Source organism: Xiphophorus maculatus, chromosome 5 (genome assembly GCF_002775205.1).
Source record: "Xiphophorus maculatus strain JP 163 A chromosome 5, X_maculatus-5.0-male, whole genome shotgun sequence".
Classification (NCBI taxonomy): Eukaryota; Metazoa; Chordata; class Actinopteri; order Cyprinodontiformes; family Poeciliidae; genus Xiphophorus; species Xiphophorus maculatus.
Genome location: NC_036447.1, coordinates 19,347,461 through 19,367,627, shown reverse-complemented (window position 1 = coordinate 19,367,627; position 20,167 = coordinate 19,347,461). Strand labels below are relative to the sequence as shown.

Below are 20,167 nucleotides of genomic sequence, written 5' to 3'. Positions count from 1 at the left end.
TCGGGTGAGGTCTCCGTATTCACTGACTTACTATATCATTCTGCGGCAAAAAAAAAAAAAAAAAACTGTTTAATGTCTCACAGGAGACCATCTGTTTCTGCTTGCCTGTCTCAATGTGGAAACGAACTGGGTCAATCTCTCTCCATTTTTCATATGCTGGGAGAGTAGTGAGCTCCAGAACCATGAGAGGAAAAATCCTTCAGAATTAACTTTTAACATAGTGTGTGCAGTAAAATGAATTTTAGAAATGTAGGCATATTATGGTGAGAATGTAAATAACAATCAAAAAACAGCATATTCTAAAATATGAAGACCTCCTACCCAGTGTTAAGAATAGTGGAGGACTTTGATGATGTGGGCTTGTTCCTCTTCCACTAACCTTGCCAGTGCTGCATGCTCGCAGGGTGGTCCAGTCAGTCAACTTTGAATAGATTGACACTCAATAGCACAACAGTGTTTCAATATAACAGTGTACTCTGGAGGGGTGTTCTGACGTAAACTATAGCTAAAGTTTGTCGGCAAGTATTGTAACTTGTAATTGTGGAAGATCAATGGCAAGAATCCCGTTTATAATTTTTCTGTAGTTTGTTGATAGATCATGTCATTGTGATTTAGGAAGGAAAAGACGTCACTGTAGAGAACAAAGAAAAGAACAAAAGTAGAAATGGGAAGACAAGGCAATCTCTCTAAGGAAAACTGTACATGCAACAGTTTGGGATTGCGGTGCAGTCTTCCCACATCTCCTGACATTCGTAGCTGTCGGGTCACAAATTCTCATACACGTCACAACAAATATCCTCTCTATCAATGAAACATGGAAAGAATCTTATAAGAGTCTTATCCAGCCTCTGTTGGCATCACATGCTGTATCCGTTGCTGCCAGAAGGGTCATCTGTGCATTTGTCTGGTCATATACTTTTCCATCACATCAAGGAAAAACTTCTCAACAGTCTGAAGGAATGAAGGGTAGGTTGAGAGCAACTCCATCAGCATCTTGATGTGGGTCACAAACCATACCCTGATGATGTTGGAACGATAGAAACTGGCATTTGTCTTCAGTCTCTTCCTCTATTTTGTCTCCTAAATCCTCAACCACAGCCTCACTCCTCTTCCTCATCTTTTTCTCTCTGGCTGTTGATGCTGTCCAATGTCTTGTTCTTCCATTGTCAGAAACGCAACAGCAACCCCTATACTACATGATTTACGTGACATAGGCAATTAGAAATGTAGGGGAAAGCAGACAATTGTATAATTTCTTACATGGATGTACAAACGGATTTGCAAATTGTTCAAAGAACTGAGAAACTGCTTTTTTGATGTGCATAAGTTACACAATGAGTTGAAGATCGAAGAAGCAGTTTTGAGAATTTTGATTCTGACCTGAGAGTCAATTTTGACCAAAGTGACTGTAGAAAAACTGTAAAAAAAGACAAGGACACAATTTTTTGGTAATGTTGTGTTACTATGTTACACATCATCAATTCACTTTTCAGAATCTCTTAATTTAGCTTCACTGCCATCCTATGATCAACTTTTTCTTTCTCTCCAGCAAACCGGGAGACAAGCTGCTCATGCACGTTGGCGCTTGAGGCCTCACAGCACAGAGGAGTGGGAAGGATCACACTCACCAGCGCCAAGTGGAGAAACATGCTCAATTTGATGCAGCTGTCTCCTGGAGCAAATGTTGATGATCTGATTTTTTTGTGTGGTTGCAACTGTGTTTCTGTTGCATTTGTGGAGCAGAGAAAGACGCAAGGGGAAGAGGGTGGAGGGGGGGGGGGGGGGGGGGGGGATGAGGGTCATGCATGGCATCAGAGCAGGCCAGCAGGCTTTGTTTTGAAGCAAAGGGCACGCCAGGCTGGATGAGGATCAGAGCCGGATGAGAGAGAGGAGAGAAGATTGAGAAGGAAAAGTGAGAGGGGGGCCTGAGGGGGTTTGGACTGTTGGTCTCTGAAGCAGCCGGTGTGCAACATCGTTCAGACGGTGTGATGTACACATAGAAACCTGATCTAATGAAGGGTTTAAACAGCCTGACACATCATTTTCTTTCAAAAACAGAGAGAAACACACTATAATAAAAATGACCACAACCAATGCCGCTTTTCCCACATATGGCTCTCAAAATCGACTGTCGAGTTTCTGTCAAACAGCAAAGGAAAAAAGAATGAGAATTTCAATTTTAAGACAAAAACCAAATGAAGACCACAGAGGAGATGATGCACCAACAAATGCTCTGTCATTTAATTAATGAATTAAAATAAAACATCTTATGCTACATTGTAATCAAAATGCCCTGCAACGTAAAATGTTGGCACATTGATTTTCACATGACCAATTTTGGAAACTTGTCAGTTTGTTTCATCCGGCTTGATTTAACAGTTTTACAAACCTTCAAAAAATGCTTCAAAGTAATTATTTGTTTTCTCTAATATTTTTGATAACTAATTCAATTAGTCAAGAAGACATATACTGTTTTAGCATTTGTTTGGGTAAATTTGAGCCATGAAGATATTGCCAACATGGCTTCCCTACTGCACCTAAAGCGTGACAATAAAATGAATTCATGGCCAGTTTTTGAGCTCTATCTATCTATCTATCTATCTATCTATCTATCTATCTATCTATCTATCTATCTATCTATCTATCTATCTATCTATCTATCTATCTATCTATCTATCTATCTATCTATCTATCTATCTATCTATCTATCTATCTATCTATCTATCTATCTATCTATCTATCTATCTATCTATCTATCTATCTATCTAAAAATACCAAATCTGCTGACAATAGCTAAAGACAAGTCAAATCTTCACAGATCGTTTAAGATAGATTGTCAGTGAAGGAAGTTAAACAGGTCTCCCTTTGGGAGGACACAATGAAAACCCAAATCAGCCCACGCGTTTTCAAGTGTCTTTCCTGCGGTGAGCATTACAAGACAGGTGCATAGACTGAGCTCTGTAAAACACGGCTCATATTCCTCTTGACTGTGCTGAGTGTTATGTTGAGGAGCAGCATTACCACTGATCCTCTGTCAAAGGGTAAGTCTGCCTTGAGGGAGGGAGAGGCAGAGACGCACACACAGAGTTTGGAGTTAAAAGGTCAGCATCGCTGACTCCATTGAGGGAAATAAAAGCTCAAATGTCTTGCCATTTAGACGAAAAGGGTAAAGACGCCCGTCAGCACTCATTTACATGTTTCAGATCACCTAGTAGTGATATACTTATCTATATTATTAGACTCTACTTATTTGAAGACCCGTAGTCTAATCACAGGCAGCAAGAGATTACGAGGCATTGAGCAGGATGTGCTTTGGGGCCCCACTTTCAAGTAAGCTCATTGCCCCATTGATGATTGTTCAAATGTCTTGTGCATTCAATACCCGCAAATTCTCTGGTACTTAGCCAAAAAAAAAAAAAACAGACTTTTACATTATTCACTTCACATTGTGAATCAAATTATGAAGCCAAGATCATTTCTCTCCAGTTGTTATGTTAGGAGTGCAACATTTCAAGAGAAATGAATTTGTTGAGCCACTTAAATTGGGGAGGCACATACAACTGGACTCCGATTACAACAAAAGCAGTGAAAACAAATAAATTATGAATTAAAATAAATTATTACTGTCAGTAACTTTTAAACTACAAATATTTTTCATGATTACATTAGTCACCTCTAATAGGTTCTGAAGCAATAACTTTCAAATTATTTTAAAAGTAGTGGCTCCTTCTTTGGAAACAGAATTACAATTTTGAGATTTCTACATCTGAATTCTGTGTGAAACGTTGAGAAGAATTTGGGGGCCCCTTAGTTTGCTTATGCCTTAGGCAGTGACAGTTCTTTCATGAATGCCGTTCTAGGAGAGACCCGCCTTCCGATGAAACACACAAAACCAACAACCTCCACAACTTTTCATCAACATTAAGGAATTTTGTTCTGTTTGATGTTGGTCGGTATAGACAGACAAACAAAGTGGCTATTTTATTTTCAGCATTGTCGTGGACATGCTGAAAAATCAAGGCAGTTTGGTAAAACTACTTTATTTAATCCTTAAATGTTCTCAAAATGCATATCAGCCGGAAATATAATTGTTTTGGACAAAAGCACTGATGCATATTTGATGCTGTGTATCAAACAAGAGATATGTTTACTGTGGCTTTTATTGAGGAAAATAAATTTTACTTATATCACTGAATGACTTCAGTTGTTGTATCAACCTTCCTGACCACTCAGATCTGCATCCCAGAACCAAGCAACATTCAGCTTCTAGGCACCACAAATCTGGAATAAACTTGCAGAAAACTGCTAAACAGCTGAAACATTAAGTTCCTATAAATACAAACTAAAAACCCACATGTTTTTAGTTTGATAATTCTAATGATGGTACGTGACAAAAGTACCATATAAATATATACTGTCAACATATATACAGTATATGTGTGTGTGTGGGGGGGGGGGTGTTTTCGGGTCCAATGTACTGAACAAATCAACTTGATTGATTGACTGATTGATTATCTCAGCATCTTTAAAAGAGAAAAATTTACTTCAGTAATACTCATCAAAACTGACATAAGAATTTGGTCCATGTTGGCCAACTCCAAAGTGCAGTTAATCATGTCCAAAAATGTCCAACCACTTCGAACAAGCTTTCTTAACTGGAAAACCTATATTTTCTTTAAATATTAAAAGACAGAGACAGAGTACCTTTATTTTTACTGAAAGGGCAACATAGATTCATATACTTATGCTCGCCGTCCAGATATTCCCTTTGATTTGCACTTTAACTGACCCAAATTAAGAAAGTGCGGCAATTCGGACAGAGATTCCTCTGGTCTGCATGGCCTCGAGGGACTGCCCTGCACGTGAACACAAACACACACACACACACACACACACACACACACACACTAACGCACGAGACACTGTCATTCTCTCCTTAGAAAGCGTCATTCGCCGCCGCGCTCGTCCAATCGCTGGATGACTCCTCGGCTCATTAATCTCAGAACTAGATTTATCTCCGTGTGATGCTGTTTCCATCTCTGTCTGCCCCTCGTCCCGCCCGCACCGAGGAGGAGATCCACGTCTCGGCCGCGCTGCGAAGGCAGCGACGTCTGAAATGAACGCTTGGACTGTAGATAACGCTCGATTGAAAGAGGATTCGCTCGCTGGCGATTTGCGCAACAGCACCGTGACATCAAAGAGAGGATGCAAGGCAGGCCGGCGGACAACGGGGCTCCCGCTCCACCGAGAGGCTCGTCGTTCTTTATAGAGAATCTGCTGAGCAAGGGGTGGGAGAAACGGGGGTCGGTATCGGCAGAAGCCGAGGAGAAAACCTCACACGACACCGACAAGAGCCCCTCGGCTTTGGACTGCTGTAGCGCCACGTCCCGCTGCTCGTACAGAGACTTTTCGATGCAGTGCACCCGTGATGGGACTGTGGTGAACATCGGGGCTTTTGAAACACCACGCAGTGAGTAAAGATAACATGAAAATGACATTTCAATGAACAAAGCTTTGGTTATTTTTTGGTCCACTGCGTAAAAGGGGAAACCAAAGCGTCCCAAGCTTTTGAACACTGTAATGTACATATTTCTTCATTAAATTTACACGTCGATTCTGTTTGGTTAATGCTCGATATTATATTTTAAATTTGAATTTTACCTTTGTTTAATTTGTCTTTGCTTAACTGTGCGTAAAAGGCCAATAATTAAATATCGAAAAAACGATCAGTTATATTTCGTGCCTGGCGTAAAACCTTTGCGGACCCTGTTTTTTTGTTTTGTTTTTTGTTTTGGCTTTGACAGACTTTAAAAGCTAGAATGCATTCAATTGCCAAAGTGCTGCACGTTTCATTTCCAAGCGGAATGCCTGTTCAAACACTGTGTCATTGCTGCTGTTCATTGTAAAAATCATAAAAATATCAGAGGGTCACATGCATGGATCAGGCACGACAATGTGACGATTTTACGCACATTTAGTGACATTTGTGCCACTGTCACCATCACATCCAAACTGAGCCCCCCTCCCTCTGATGTGTCACTTAATGGCTTTGACATAATCACAAGCTGCTGGTATAATTGTCAGATTGGTTGCTCACAGACATTTCAATGAAAATCAGATTTTTTTTTCTGAATATCATAAGACTCGTATTTGCCTTCAGGTGGAAATAACAGCCTACAAGTTCACAATCTGGCCAAAATAACCAAAAGTATTTATGCGCATCCCAACTCTCTGACCAAGCTGTTGGTTTGTGTACTATTGTTGTTCTGGCCGTTAATCATACCCAACTATTTCTGGCATGAAAAGCGGAAGAATTTTCCTATCGATATGGCCGAGGAGACGGGAAGACAAGACTTGACTTGCTGGTATTTACGCCGCTTCTGAATTTTCTAGTTTTGGTTAATTATTCGTGTTCAAAGTGGAAGAGTTTATCAAAGATGTTTTGGAGCAAAAATGTGTCAGTTACCCCCGCCAGGGGGACCTTGCGTAGTCTGCCTGGTTTGACACGTGACGATTAAAGCATCATCAACTCTACTCAGCTTATTGCCAGGAAATTAATTTTTATTACCCCTATAAAAATGTCTGCCAGCAGGAGGCTGATGAGGAACCCATGTTTCAGATTTCATCGTAGTCAACTAGTAAATACGGGAATCAAAGGGGTACGGGTGCAAGTTGCCAAATATTTACCTGGGCAGCAGGCTGGGGCCCTTCGGGGGCCCTAAATGTTTGTTGTTGTTGTTGTTTTTAAAGAATATATGTTGACAGACATAATATTTTCTAAATTTCAAAATAAGCACACAACTATATCAGCATGTTGTTTTTTAAGTCCAATATTTTGTTAGAATAACCAATGTGCAGCTATTTAGAAATGTAAGCAATATCATGTAACGTCAGTTTAAGAACAACACTTTAAGAACATGTTAACTTGGTGTATTGTGATGGTGTTACTGTTGCGTCATCACACGCCTGGCAATGTCTTTTTTGTATAAATGAAAAAGAAATGCTGCAAATAGGATTGTAAAATACTTTAAATTATGTGTGCACAGTCATCAGTTTATTGATAATTTGGTAATTTGCATGTGCAAAATTATTTTTGATGCCAAGGATTCTACAAGATCTTATCCCCAATGATCCATGGCCTTACTGTAGTACGTTTTAGTAAACAAGTAATTTAAATTACGCAGTTGGTCTGTCCTGGGGTATAAAAGGAAGCAGGGATGTGTAGATATGACATCACATAGGCACAAAATTAAATGTTATTATTTTGTGCTTCTGAAGAAGCTACATAGAAGAAGCTACATTAGAAAAACAATAGAACTCGTAAGAAAGCTGAATATTTGGAATATAGGCTGCACCGATTTTCTGTCCTCATGAGGAATGTTGTTTTGACTCATTTCAAGGCCCGTCATCAGATGACCCCAGCTGCGCACTATCGACCAGCGACAGGAACTCCCCCGCCGTTTCCGAACCGATAACTGAGAGCAGCGACGAAACCGACCAAAAGGCGGCAGACGGCAGCCTCACGGACGAGAACGAGGACGCGTCAAGTGGGCTGGAGGCACGGCGCGAGCGGGACTCAGCGTCCGGGTTGTGCTCCGGTCGGAAGAAGAAGACCCGCACCGTGTTTAGCCGCAGCCAGGTGTTCCAGCTGGAGTCCACGTTTGACCTGAAGCGGTACCTGAGCAGCTCCGAGAGAGCGAGTCTGGCCGCGTCCCTGCACCTGACGGAGACTCAGGTGAAAATCTGGTTTCAGAACCGGAGGAACAAGTGGAAAAGGCAGCTGGCGGCAGATCTGGAGGCCACGCACATCCCGAACTCAACTCAGCGGGTTTTCAGAGTGCCGATTTTGTATCACGAGAGGCAAACTTCCGCTGGAGTTCTTGGTTTCAGCTTGAACGGACTTCCAGTTTCCCCCTCCTGGTCCGTCAACCGTCCTCTGTCGCCGTTTGCCCACTCCGTGAATATGTTAAGCTCGCAGATGACCGGCTTGGTGTAGAAACTCAACCTGACTGAGAAAAAAAACAAACTTCAAATATTCACTCAGTCAATATAATTGTGCAATAACCCAGCATGCTGCAGAGGAAAGGCGGTCTGCACCCAAAGATACGAAACAAAGAATTCATCATTTTAACATCGAGATATTCTATGTTTCTGTTCCTGAGGTTGTAGAGTAAGCTACAAATAAATAAGCACGGCCAGACTGACAGTAGCGGGTTGTATGTAATGTTTAAATACACGTATTTTTAAAAAGTTTTATAGACTATTTAAAGTCACAGATTTTTTTCCAACTGTGTCACTTTTTCACATAATTAGAAAAAATAAATAAAAAAAATCATGCACTAAAATATACGTCTTTGTTGTTATTGTGCTCCTATTCTTACCTAAATTGTGTTTGAATATTTCTAATTTTCTTCAAGCTAACTCATCAAGCATGTAGGGTTTTATTTTGGAAACTTTTTTTTTTTTTTAATTAAGGCAGTTGATTTTAAACTTATTGGAGTGTCCCCTTCAATGGCACTCTTTGTATGTTTTATACACACAGCGCACTAAAAGCCATAAAATGCAAATATCTTTTTCTTTCCTAACATATATATACATATATATATACATATGTATACATATATATCACTCCCCCACACACACAACCAGATATATATATATATACACAACCAGATATATATATATATATATATATATATATATATATATATATATATATATATATATATATATACACACACACACAACCAGATATATATATCTATATCTATATCTATATAGATATATATATCTGGTTGTGTGTGTGAGAAAGAGATTACCTACATTTATTCCGTAATGCCTATAACTGACTATTAAAGAACATAGTAAAGACATATGGTGCTTTGAATGACATTTCAGAGTTCTATTAGTATCAAGTATCAGCTGTGCCGTAGAATAGTTAAATATATCTGAGTAGTCCGGTAATTAAATGTGCAGGACGGTGCATCTTTTACAACGTTGACATTTGAAAATTAAAATACATGATGGAATGCAGTTGGTGTTAAATTAGAAGTATTAAAATCACATTATGTTATCCTCTCCAGGGGCTCTAATGACTCCATGAGACGCCGCTCCTATGATGAGAACAGTATGAGGTGTTTTTATTGAAAAAGAACAGCACTACACCCCCCACACGCCTCCGCTCTCCCATCTGATTCTGTTCTCTGACTGCCATTGGCCCATTCTGACCGAGTCTCTGAGCCAATCAGCGACGACTAAGCGCTCCGTCTGGTGAGAGCAGTAACAAGCGTGAGCAGATCTGAGCTGCGTCTGCTCAGTGGCTGCTGCTATGGTGCGAGGACCGTCCCACCGCCAGCGGAGAGAATAACACCCCGGTTCAGAGTTCAGGGAGAAAGTCTGAGGTGGAGGAAAAATTAAAGTCTCATATAGGAGAATATGAACAAAGCAGAAGCACCATGTCGACCCATCGCATCTCTGAAATTCACCATTGACAACATCCTGAACCTGAAGACGAGCTCTGACAGCTGTCATTCCTCCGGGCAGCAGGATGAAGCGGTCCCAGAGCAGAGGCCAGACCCGGGCAGCAAGCTGACCCAAAGCGGTAAGAAGTTTGGAGAATTTGCCTTATTTACCATCTTTTTTTTTTTTTTTTTCAATCCGACATATGGAGAAACTAGAAAGGCCTACTTAAGTGAGTTTCACTGAATTTGCAGGGTTTATGAGCACCGGCAGCGGAACGGTAGACTCGGTCATCATCAGCTGCGTGAACCAGGGGAAGTCGGCCGACACGCGCTTCGAGAGCGGGGACAGCAGCTGCGACGACAGCGGCTCCATCTCCACCACCGTGACGGCAGCAGCGCTGGTGGCTCCCATGGACCCCCACAGGGGAGGGAGCCCCAACAAAAAGAGCAAAATAGTGACCAAAAAGAAGACGCGCACAATTTTTTCCAAGAGACAGATTTTCCAGTTGGAGTCTACCTTCGACATGAAACGCTACCTGAGCAGCGCAGAGCGCGCGTGCCTGGCCAGCTCTCTACAGCTGACGGAGACGCAGGTGAAAATATGGTTTCAGAACCGCAGGAATAAACTGAAGCGCCAGATCTCCACCGAGATCGACGGACCGGCTGGCGATTTCCCCGAGGCTGGGAAACCGGCGTCGGTGGGGAATCTGCCGGCCTTGTATAAAGAGAGCAACCTGCTGGGCAGATGTCTGCTGCCCATGCCCCTTCCGGTGGTGTACCCGGGGAGTAGCACGCCTTACCTCTGCTTCTCTAACGCCAGCAAGTACTTCAGCCTGTACGACGGGGACGTATGACGAAATTTTTATGGCTTCCTGTGCGAAAAGGACTCTTTTTGGTCGCCCTGTTGCCAAGTTTTTGGAGCGTTTGAGACATTTAGCGGCCACAACGTTTTATTCTAATTGTCATTTTAATAAAGACTGTAACTCCAATGGGAAATAATTAGTTTCCTATTACATACGAATAGGCATATTCAGCATTATTTATTTCCAGTTGAAGAAAAGGCCTTTACAAGAACTGGTTACATAGCTGATAGCCAAGAAGAAGGCCTAAAACAGTATCAGTTACATGTTATTGTTTACCGCATACTAGTATTTCTTTTTTATTTTATTAACTGCAGCCTAAGCCACCAAAGAAATTATTACTATAGCCTATCTGCATGCGTTTCCTGTCATGATTTTTTAATACTAAAGTTATGTATTTAAATGAATGTAGTTAACAATTTATTTAGTTTTACGCATGTGTTTTATTTTTTTCTAAATATCCGTTCTTACTTTATTCCACTTTGCCAAGAGGCTCATTACACATTTTACTGTTATTAAACAGTTGAAAATAAGCTTTACAGAATTAATTCAATTTTTTGATATGCAAATATACTGACTGTTTCAGGAATAATATGAAGATGAGAAATTTAAAAAAAACAATGCTGTTTTCATTATATTTTGCAGTTTTTCACAATAATCCAAGGTGGGAAGTACAAATAAGCAAACTGAACCTGAGTTGCAAAATTGTACACAAGTAAAATTTTTAACATATAATTTTATAAATTGACCTGAGGTTGAATCATGACCCAAAACCCCACACTGCTTCATCTGTTTTAGTGAGTGTGACAAGTCAAAAATATATCAGAAGTACTGCTGAAAGTAGCTAAAAACTATTATGAAAAGTATAAATATTTGAAAATTGTAAGAGATCAATGAGTCTCACCATGCACTCATATGCTTCTGGTAAATTTAAAGTAAACTCGGTAAGTTTAGAAGGTAGTCACATAGAGACATGAGGTCTGGAACTCATGCCTGTCTACATTTCTGAGTGGTGTGCAACTGCATTACATCTGCATGTATTAATTATGCAATGTGCAATATGTCAGAAGAGGGGCATGACGATCGTAATTCTTTACCTTGCTTAGACAGTAAATACGGGAAGTTGCTGATCCATGCAGCGAATGGATGATAAAAGCAGACAAAAGGGTGAGGCTTATCTCGTTTTGTTTTGAGGAAGTGCATCTAATTCCAGTCTCGGCAGCAAGTCAGCTTTATGAAACATACTTAGACCATTGTGTTCACATGATCAGTACAGGTTAAAGTGCTCACAGAGGACAACTGCACTCTCCTGCAAATATTATTCAGACAAATAAAATCCAATTATTTATTGAGACCTTTTCCAGCACAAGTGAAACATTTAAGATTATAGTATAATTAAAGCTTAATAAAATAAAAATATCATGCAAAAGAGGAAGCAGATAAAATACATTTGAAGTAAAAGGATAGAACAACAAAAGGTTAAGTACAAGTAGTTGGAAAAATACACAAAGTGATTTGTGTACATCTTTCTTTATATTATTATTATTATTATTATTATTATCGTTATTATTATTGTTAATTTTATATTTGTTTAAAATAGTTTGACAACCCATTTTTTTCCTGTGGGTACTCAAACTATTTTCCAAAATAGATAATGCTAGTCTATTAATAATAATAATAATAATAATAATAATAATAATAATAATAATAATGGATAGGGATAATGTGTTTTTGCTATGAAGAAAGAAATCTAATTAGATATTTATACATATATCTGAATCTGCAAGAGTAGTTCAAAATAAATGTAAGCATTTAATTCCATTTTAAAGTGAAAACCTTTTGCTGGAAATGCTTGAGCTCAACACTGCATCACATATTAGGCTGATATTTTAATTCTCAGCCTTGTTGTTTATTTTTTTAAAAGTGGTCATTGAGGCATCTTAAATCATTTCTGTTTTCTCCATAATAGATGCAGATTTTTGATGTAGTGATTTGCTGAAAGCAGTCATGGATTCAGCAAATCATGGCGCAGAAAAAAAGACACAAATTGTTCTTGAAGTAGATTTTATCCATGTATTTGTTGGATGTTTTTAGTTTTAAAAAGGTTCAAAAAGGCTGAATCCATCAGTATTAAACTTTGAACTTACCATTATACATTAATTACATATTTAACATTTAGTAGTTATGTTATTTAAAATGAGCAGGGTTTTGTCTTTGTTTTTGATCTTTGACATTAATTTATTTTGTATTGGATTCAAAGACAGAGTGCAGGCTAGAGTGTTTACCAAATTAGGAGGCCCATCAGGCTGTCTCATGATTTCAAGCTTCAGCACTCATCTATACCCACAATGCTCTGCGTCTACTTAGACATTTTGGCAGAGTGGCAACCTACAAGTTGTGGCATGATGGCATATTGTCAACAATTACCTTACACTTATTGGAGAAGATAACACCATCTTGAAACCATCAGTTTTCAATGCGTGACTAACAGAGAGAGACAAATCATTTAAAACAACATATGATTTATTTAACTTTGCACATTAACTCAGAGCACTGCTACTTGTAAGAAACACTAATTGCTTCTACTACTCAGCTCTTTTCGTTTTGTCACTCCACCGTCCCTCTTCCACTCTCACTGTGCTTCCCTCTTGCCTACCGCCTTGCCATAGCTCATTATCGTAATCTGTGCACTGAAGCACAACTGTGTTGATTATGTCTGAATGAACGGGGGCCGAGGAGGGAGAGCGTGCTATGAGGGAGGGAGTGGGAAGAAAGGGAGAGAGCCGCTTGATGAGTGTGTGTTTGTATTGGAAAAACTATGGTCCAGTTTGTATTGCTGCATGGGTCTGTGCTTCACTGTAGCCAGGGGTCCCCGTTGTTTCCTGAGAAGAAAAGGAGGCGGCGAGCAGCTCCAAGTGTGTCGTAGTGTAAACCCTGCCTGGGGGACCTTTTCTGCATGACATGCTCGGGGCCCCTTGGTGGGCTCACCCATTTCTTTAACCTCTCTTGACCTCTCAGTGTCATCTGACAGAGGTCATCGCCCAAGACGACGGGACAGATCGTCAGCATGCAAGAGTCAAAGCAGAAAGAAGGCCTACTTTAATGAAGACCTACACTTACAACTGTTTAGCAAAGTTACAAAAAAACCATTTTAAGACGATGTTGTGCCAGCTGACCCGTTCTCTGCTCGGATTCCCCCGGGTGTCCCAAAGCCCTGTAAATCCGAGACCAAAACTACCTGATGCAGAATATTGTTCAGTAAACAACAAGGCTATTAGTAGGAGGTGGAAACTTGAAATGCAACGCCCATGTACGTGTTATACACTATGGGCTGCTAGATGGCCCATTGAACTGCCTATTTAGGATCCCCCCTCCACCCCTTTCACCACCAATGCAAATTGGTGGAGGAAATTGAAAGACGCCAGTGGGGATGAAATCCTATAATAGAAAGTGATGCAGAGTCAGATAAAAGTGCAAGGACGAGAGAAGATGAGGCCAGACTGGAACATGTCTAAAAGTTAATTGCAAGGGAATCTGTGTGAGAGTAAAAGTGCACAACTTTTAATCAATTAATTTTATAGGGCATAAACTACATCAAACACAATAGCAATGTGTTTTACAGACACATTGCTAGTATTTAATTGGGATTTTTATAATTAAGTTTTGCATAATTTATTTGAAGCGTTGGGTTTCCAAACTGCTTATAAGTACTCAAGTGCTAGTAGACGTAGTTACCACTTACGCAACATTCATTCTATGTTGCCCACTAACAATATTACTGTTTATGGTCATCTAAAGATTTTATCTAAATGAAAGTAAATTATTATCCGAGGTAAAATGTCTAGAACTATGTCTGTTTTCTCTCATTACCAGACGTAAAAACCTCTCACCACTGGAAAACTTTGGCCCATGAATGCAGTCTGTGTATCAATTAAAGAGCATCATCTCTAACACTCTCCCTCACGTCCTGTCCCCTCAGACACCCTCGTTAGGATAATGTGCCATTAATCTGCTGCTGAAAACACATTATTAGTCCAATCAATAGGTTAGATGGAGGGATAAAGGGAGAGGGAAGAGGATGAGGAGGATGGGAGGCAGCAGACGGATGCTCCAAGTCTGAAGGGATGCGTTTAAGCAAAGGCGGGGGTATTGACACTTATCCATAACACCCGAGAAAGAGCTCCAGTGTGTGCAGAGAGGAATAATCACTGTGGTTTCATGCTGACAGTCAATAAAGATCCATTAGGACCAGAAAGAGTTAGCAGAGGATGTTGACTCTTTCTATTCCCATACTATTATACATACCTTCTTAACAACAACAAAATGCTATTTGATATTGGGTCATGTTCCCATGCTCTTGGGATTTGCAAAACAGGGGTTTTCATGTCTATAGCCGACATGGCCACACATCTAAAACAAGTAAATGTGGACAAGTAAAATATGTTAAACATCTAAACAAAAAACAGACTCGTGTTAGAAAGGCAGCACAACAAGTTAAACATTTCACACAATCAAAATTGCCGCATTTGAGAAGCAGTTTTTACACAAGCTTTTAGTTTTTCCAAAAAAACCATTACGAGAAGCTCTCTACCTCGCTCAAAACATTTTTTTAAAATAATCACAGGATATCTTATGCTTCGAGATGTTTTTCAACAAGAGCCAAATGGCCTTTGAATCTCCTGCACGTAAATTACAATAAAAATCAGATATTTAGATACACAGTATGAAAATACCAGTAACATTTTTGTCATTGTTTGAAATTAAATATATTTTTTTGTGGAAACAAAACCCCTACTCAATTCTGTTCTTGTTGTCATGATTTGGAAGTTCTTGCAGCTTATTCTCCACACTTAATCTAGAAATACCATTTTTATGTCGCATCTGACAGCTTCTGTGTCATGTGTTGGAAACTGGAATTGGACATGGCTTACAAATGAAATACACAGAAGTTACACTTTCTAAAACTATTGGCGCATTTCCGACTAACAAATCTGAAATTTTGAAATGTATATTAAGTGTAGGAATTCCAGCGCCCCCTGGTTGTTTGAGGGCACTTACAAGAGGTTTTGTTCAGTTATGCCTCAGTTTTGCTTTGCTTTCTCCAATGACTTTCTTCACATACTCCCACATATTAGTCAAAGAACCTGAAAAAGAAAGGCTTGTGAACACCTTGGTGGTTTTGTACCATAAGATGCCGTCATCCATATATACGCAGAGCAGAACATGTACTGTGTGTTCTGCAGAGTTGACCTACAAGCATCTATAGAGCCGCAACACACAGAGGCTCCCAGGAGGCCAAGGAGACACCAGTATGCTGCCATAAACAACCTCTTCTGGTGGTGCTGAATCTTCAAAGGTCAGGGGAATAGAGTAGAACAAATCTAGATTACAAGATATATTAGAAACTTAAGAGCTGATTGTACAATATTTTTTTGCTTCCAAATCCTGTTGGAATCTTGGTGTGTTTTATTTTTGTTAGTATTACAACAAAATTGGATCAAATATAAATTGTTTTCCTCACTGGTAATGAGGATTTATATAACTTAGTTTATATAAATCCATCAAATCTAAATCTATTAACTTACTTTCTTTTGGTTACTCGATGACTTCTAAAGGTGGTGGCAGTGGATTTTTGAGGGGGGCCAGAGTAAGAGTAAAGGGGGCATCTTTATCGGTGTAGATTTTAATTGGCAAACAGTTTTGAAAACCATGAATCATTGTTCTTCCAGTTCACCACTATGCGTTACTTTGTGATGGTTCATCCCAAAAGAATACACTGACGTTTGTAGTTCTAGTCACAAAATGTGAAAAAGCTCAAGAGGTATGAGTATATTCAGGAAGGTACAGTACAGAGGTTTGAATGCAAATGCAATGAAACGTTCTAGCAGGAGTATATATACAAAATAGTGTGTTTTACTACATTTTACCATAGAAAACTCAATTTGATGCATCTGACTAAGAAGGTCATGTTTAGAACATCTCCAAAGTTTTTTTTAGTGAAAACTTTAACAAAATTATTGCTTTGAAAACTTTCTTTTTCATAGCGTTCCGTTTTATAGCTGACATCTGAATTCACAATTACTTTTGTGATGTCCCCGATACCTCTTCACAAAAACACACGCAACAAACACACTTCCTAGTAAAGAGTGCCTCTCTCGAGGCCTGTGCTCCCCCTGGCCGGTTCGAGGGAGGCTCTAAGTGCTCAGTAATAGCCAGCAATCAGCACAGAATGGACAGAAACCAATGTCTCGCCCTCAGGAAAGAAATATAAATAAATAAGATGAATAAATAAAAGCCTTGTGTCCTCACAACCACATATTGGATTCAGCATGTGTTTTATAATGAATATAGATTGGAGGTTGAAATATTTATGGTGCAGGGATGGCGGGATGAAGGTGGGTTGTTGGGGGTTGTGGGCGGGTGGGAGTTAATGGTGTGAAATCTCATCCCAAGTCCAGACAAAGGCACCCCTTAAAAGATTCAATTATTATTATTATTGTTATCTAAAAAAAAAAGAGTCAATAATACTTACAAAAGTATTAAGGACTCTTGACTATTTTCACATTTTCTCACGCTTCAACTACAAATGTTAATGTATTTTGTTGGATGTTTTTGTAAAAGACCATTAATGTAGTATTTAATTATCAGGCGGAAAGAAAAAGTATACATGGCTTTCCAAAAAAAAAAAAAAAAAAAAAAAAAATCTGAAAAGTGTGGTGTGCATCTGTTCAGTCCATTTAAGCCTTCATGCCAATTTTAGCTGCTGTAGCAGTCCAATTAAAACATTGTCTACCTACTACTTTTGTGTCCAAAAACATTAATCATGCACAATCTGTGGTCTGTATTGGTGTTTCTCTCTAAGCAACATTTCTTGCTTTTTCACCTCAATAAATAATTTACAGAATGATTGTTAACTAAAGTCAGTTTCTGTCAGTATTGTCAGAGCTTTCATAGTTTGAAGTGTAAGTCAGATTTTCTTATTGCTTCTGCAGAGGTCTTCCTGTGCTGCTGTGGTTCCCGATGAGCAACTTGAAGCAGTTTCAGACCAAACATCTTTGAAAGTTATAAATTATAGCTGTAGGTTCCTGTGATCTGCACAATGGACTAAAAGGAAAGTTTTAAGTATGAACATTTTAATGATTAATCGAGCGTTTGTGACGGAAGCATAACCAGCTCGGACTTCTTGCTATTTATTATATCGGAGCCAAGTGGAGCGTGTGAGAGGGGAAGTGTGAGAATGGTTCTCAGAGACATGCTCCTCCTGTGTTGTGAAAACAAATATAGACGGCTGGATGGGATGAGAGCTGACTGCCAGGAAGTCCAGAAAACATTTAAAACCAAAAAACAGAGACCGGAAGGAACTCATTATGTCTGAAAACTCTGATCCAATTTGAAATATTGTCAATTCAATTCAAGCATACAGGCAGACTCAAAATCATTTACATAATAATAATTCCAATTGAATCCTAGTTAGTTATAAAATGCAATCAACTTATCAAGTTAACTATGCTAATGGATGTAACAGTTTCTCCCTAAGTAAACCCAGTCTGTTGTATCAAGTCACTGAGTTTTTAACAATCCTTCCGCCTCGATGAAAATGTGAACAGTGAGTTGCTAACTTTATGGTAATCCTTCATACTGAGCATGCAAGAGGCTTAAAGCTTCTGCACAAACGGGTCTCTGAAATGGACGACGACTCTAAGCAACTTGCTGGATTGGTTACAAAGTGGTTAAGGGACAACCAAATCAATGTTTTCCACTGGCCATCATAATCCCCTGACCTCAGTCCCGTAGAAAATTTGGAGACAGTACAAAAAAATTTATCTTCTGGGTTGTCCGTGTAAATGACACGGACAACCCAGAAGATAAATTTGCGCTTGTTGCTGGCTGTAAGTCCATTTTCTTTAATAAACATCTTTCCATATGATTCAGCTTGCCTCCTGCAAGAGTTTGGGTCCAACTCAGCAACACAATTCATCCTAGACCCTGGTTAAAAAGGTGAAATAAAATGCTAAAGAAATAATTAGATGCTTTTGTATCTGCTCTATTAGTTTTGTCTAGCAGCTAAGACATGTTATTATTTATTGTACATTATTATTAGGGGGTGGAAGGGTGGAGGGGTATTCTCTGAAAAAAAGGACAAAGCCAGATGCTGTTATCTGGAGACCATTTGTCACGTCAGTCCATAAGCTTGCTGAGATATTTTTTTGTCAAACGAAGTGGTCAATTTTTTCAATGGTTTCATTGATTTTGTGTGACTCATAATGATGACATAACATCTCGCCACAGAATATGCCAGTAATTAGACCACCTGCGAGGTGATTGTTTAATATCAGTTTCCTGTTTACTTGATGCAAGAACACCTGAACGGATCACCAGACTTTAGAGGCCAATCTGATGAGATTTAGTGCAATTTAGAGAGACAAGCCATCTAGACCCAACAACACAGCCCACATTAACCAATCGTTTCATTCCTGATTTCAATATAATCTAAGCATCACATCTTAATACAGTTGCACTGTATCAACTATTCCCATAACAGCAACACTAAAGCACTTTGGAAGAAAAGCATGTCCAGTTAATATCCAGTTATTTAAACTTGCTATGGATTGTCGCACTGGATGACTGATCTTTAAAAAAGAAGACATTGACTTTTTAACAACATATTCCATTTAACAAACAGGGGCCTCAGTAGGCTGTCGGCCAACCATATCCAATCACAGCAGCCTGGCAACTCCACCCCACACTGGTCACCAGCTTGGGCACACACTGCTGTGAGAAAGCATCCTGCTCTTCAACTAGCATTTGTCACAAGTCAGATAAAGTAGCTTCTCTGGTCACTCTGACACAAATAGGAGGTCAAAGCTCCTGTTTGTGTTAAACAGGGTTGAGGTTATGAGTGAAGTCGGGCCAGACCACTGACATTGACGTCTTGGAGGGTCAAATTTGGTCCCTAATTGTGTACATGAGGGACTGACATCTACACAATTATAGGTGTAAAATCTGATCTCGATAATGCTTTGCATTAAGACTGCATTCTTAGACAGCAGAAAATAGACTTTAAAATACTTTTGTTAGTTTATAAATCACGGGTTAGCATCAACATACATTAAAGACCCGTTGTTGTTGTATCAATCTTCCGGACCACTCAGGTCTTCTGGTTCTGGTCTGTTCTGCATTCCCAGAACCAGAACCAAACATGAAGAAACTTCTATGCACCACAAATCTGCAACAAACTTCCAGAAAATTGCATCTGAAACACTGAGTCCTATTAGCCCCCCCTCCCCCCACCTGTTAAGCATTGTCTTTGATTAAATTTTGATTAATAATAACTGGAACATTGATTAATGTATTTGACAAACATTTAATCATGATTTTTCTAGATGATTTTGACGACAGCATTTGACTATGTTGTTTTTGTTGCTTGTTACCGTGTTTTTATCATGTAAAGCACTTTGAACTGCCTTGTTGCTAAAATATGCTAAACAAATAAACCTGACTTGACTCAATGACAAGCTATGTTTTCCCAAGCCATCATTTCTTTCACCAGAAGATGTTTGGAATTGGCAGAAAAGATCTTTTAAGATCAACATGGGACCATAAAAAGCCCTGTGTGGTTTTTTATGGTCACAAGCCACATAGGGCTGCTTGACCAACAAGTGCATTTTCCTGGCAAATGTGGCTCTACTTAAGGGAAAATATATTTATTGCCAAGAAGCTTCAGCATAACAAAGAAATAAAATGACCTTGCTTTTTGTACCAAGTATCTGGTTCAGTCCAAATTAAATTCAAATCAACACATTCAGGTCCAGTTACATGCAGTTGTATTCAATCCAAATCACAACA

At 39.3% G+C, this 20,167-nt stretch overlaps 2 protein-coding genes across 2 annotated transcripts; both read left to right on the top strand.

Moving 5' to 3' along the window:
- Nucleotides 1-5,030: 5,030 nt before the first annotated feature.
- Nucleotides 5,031-8,250, top strand: LOC102219538 (homeobox protein HMX1-like). The gene is made up of 2 exons (XM_005814755.2): nucleotides 5,031-5,470; nucleotides 7,401-8,250. The coding sequence occupies exons 1-2, from the start codon at nucleotides 5,206-5,208 to the stop codon at nucleotides 7,994-7,996; spliced, it is 861 nt and encodes a 286-aa protein (XP_005814812.1). The 5' UTR covers nucleotides 5,031-5,205; the 3' UTR covers nucleotides 7,997-8,250.
- A 915-nt stretch (nucleotides 8,251-9,165) lies between these two features.
- Nucleotides 9,166-10,803, top strand: LOC102219277 (homeobox protein HMX2-like). Its single transcript, XM_005814754.2, has 2 exons — nucleotides 9,166-9,601; nucleotides 9,714-10,803. Exons 1-2 carry the CDS (start codon nucleotides 9,436-9,438, stop codon nucleotides 10,313-10,315), a joined length of 768 nt encoding a protein of 255 aa, XP_005814811.1. The 5' UTR covers nucleotides 9,166-9,435; the 3' UTR covers nucleotides 10,316-10,803.
- The last annotated feature ends 9,364 nt before the right edge of the window (nucleotides 10,804-20,167 follow it).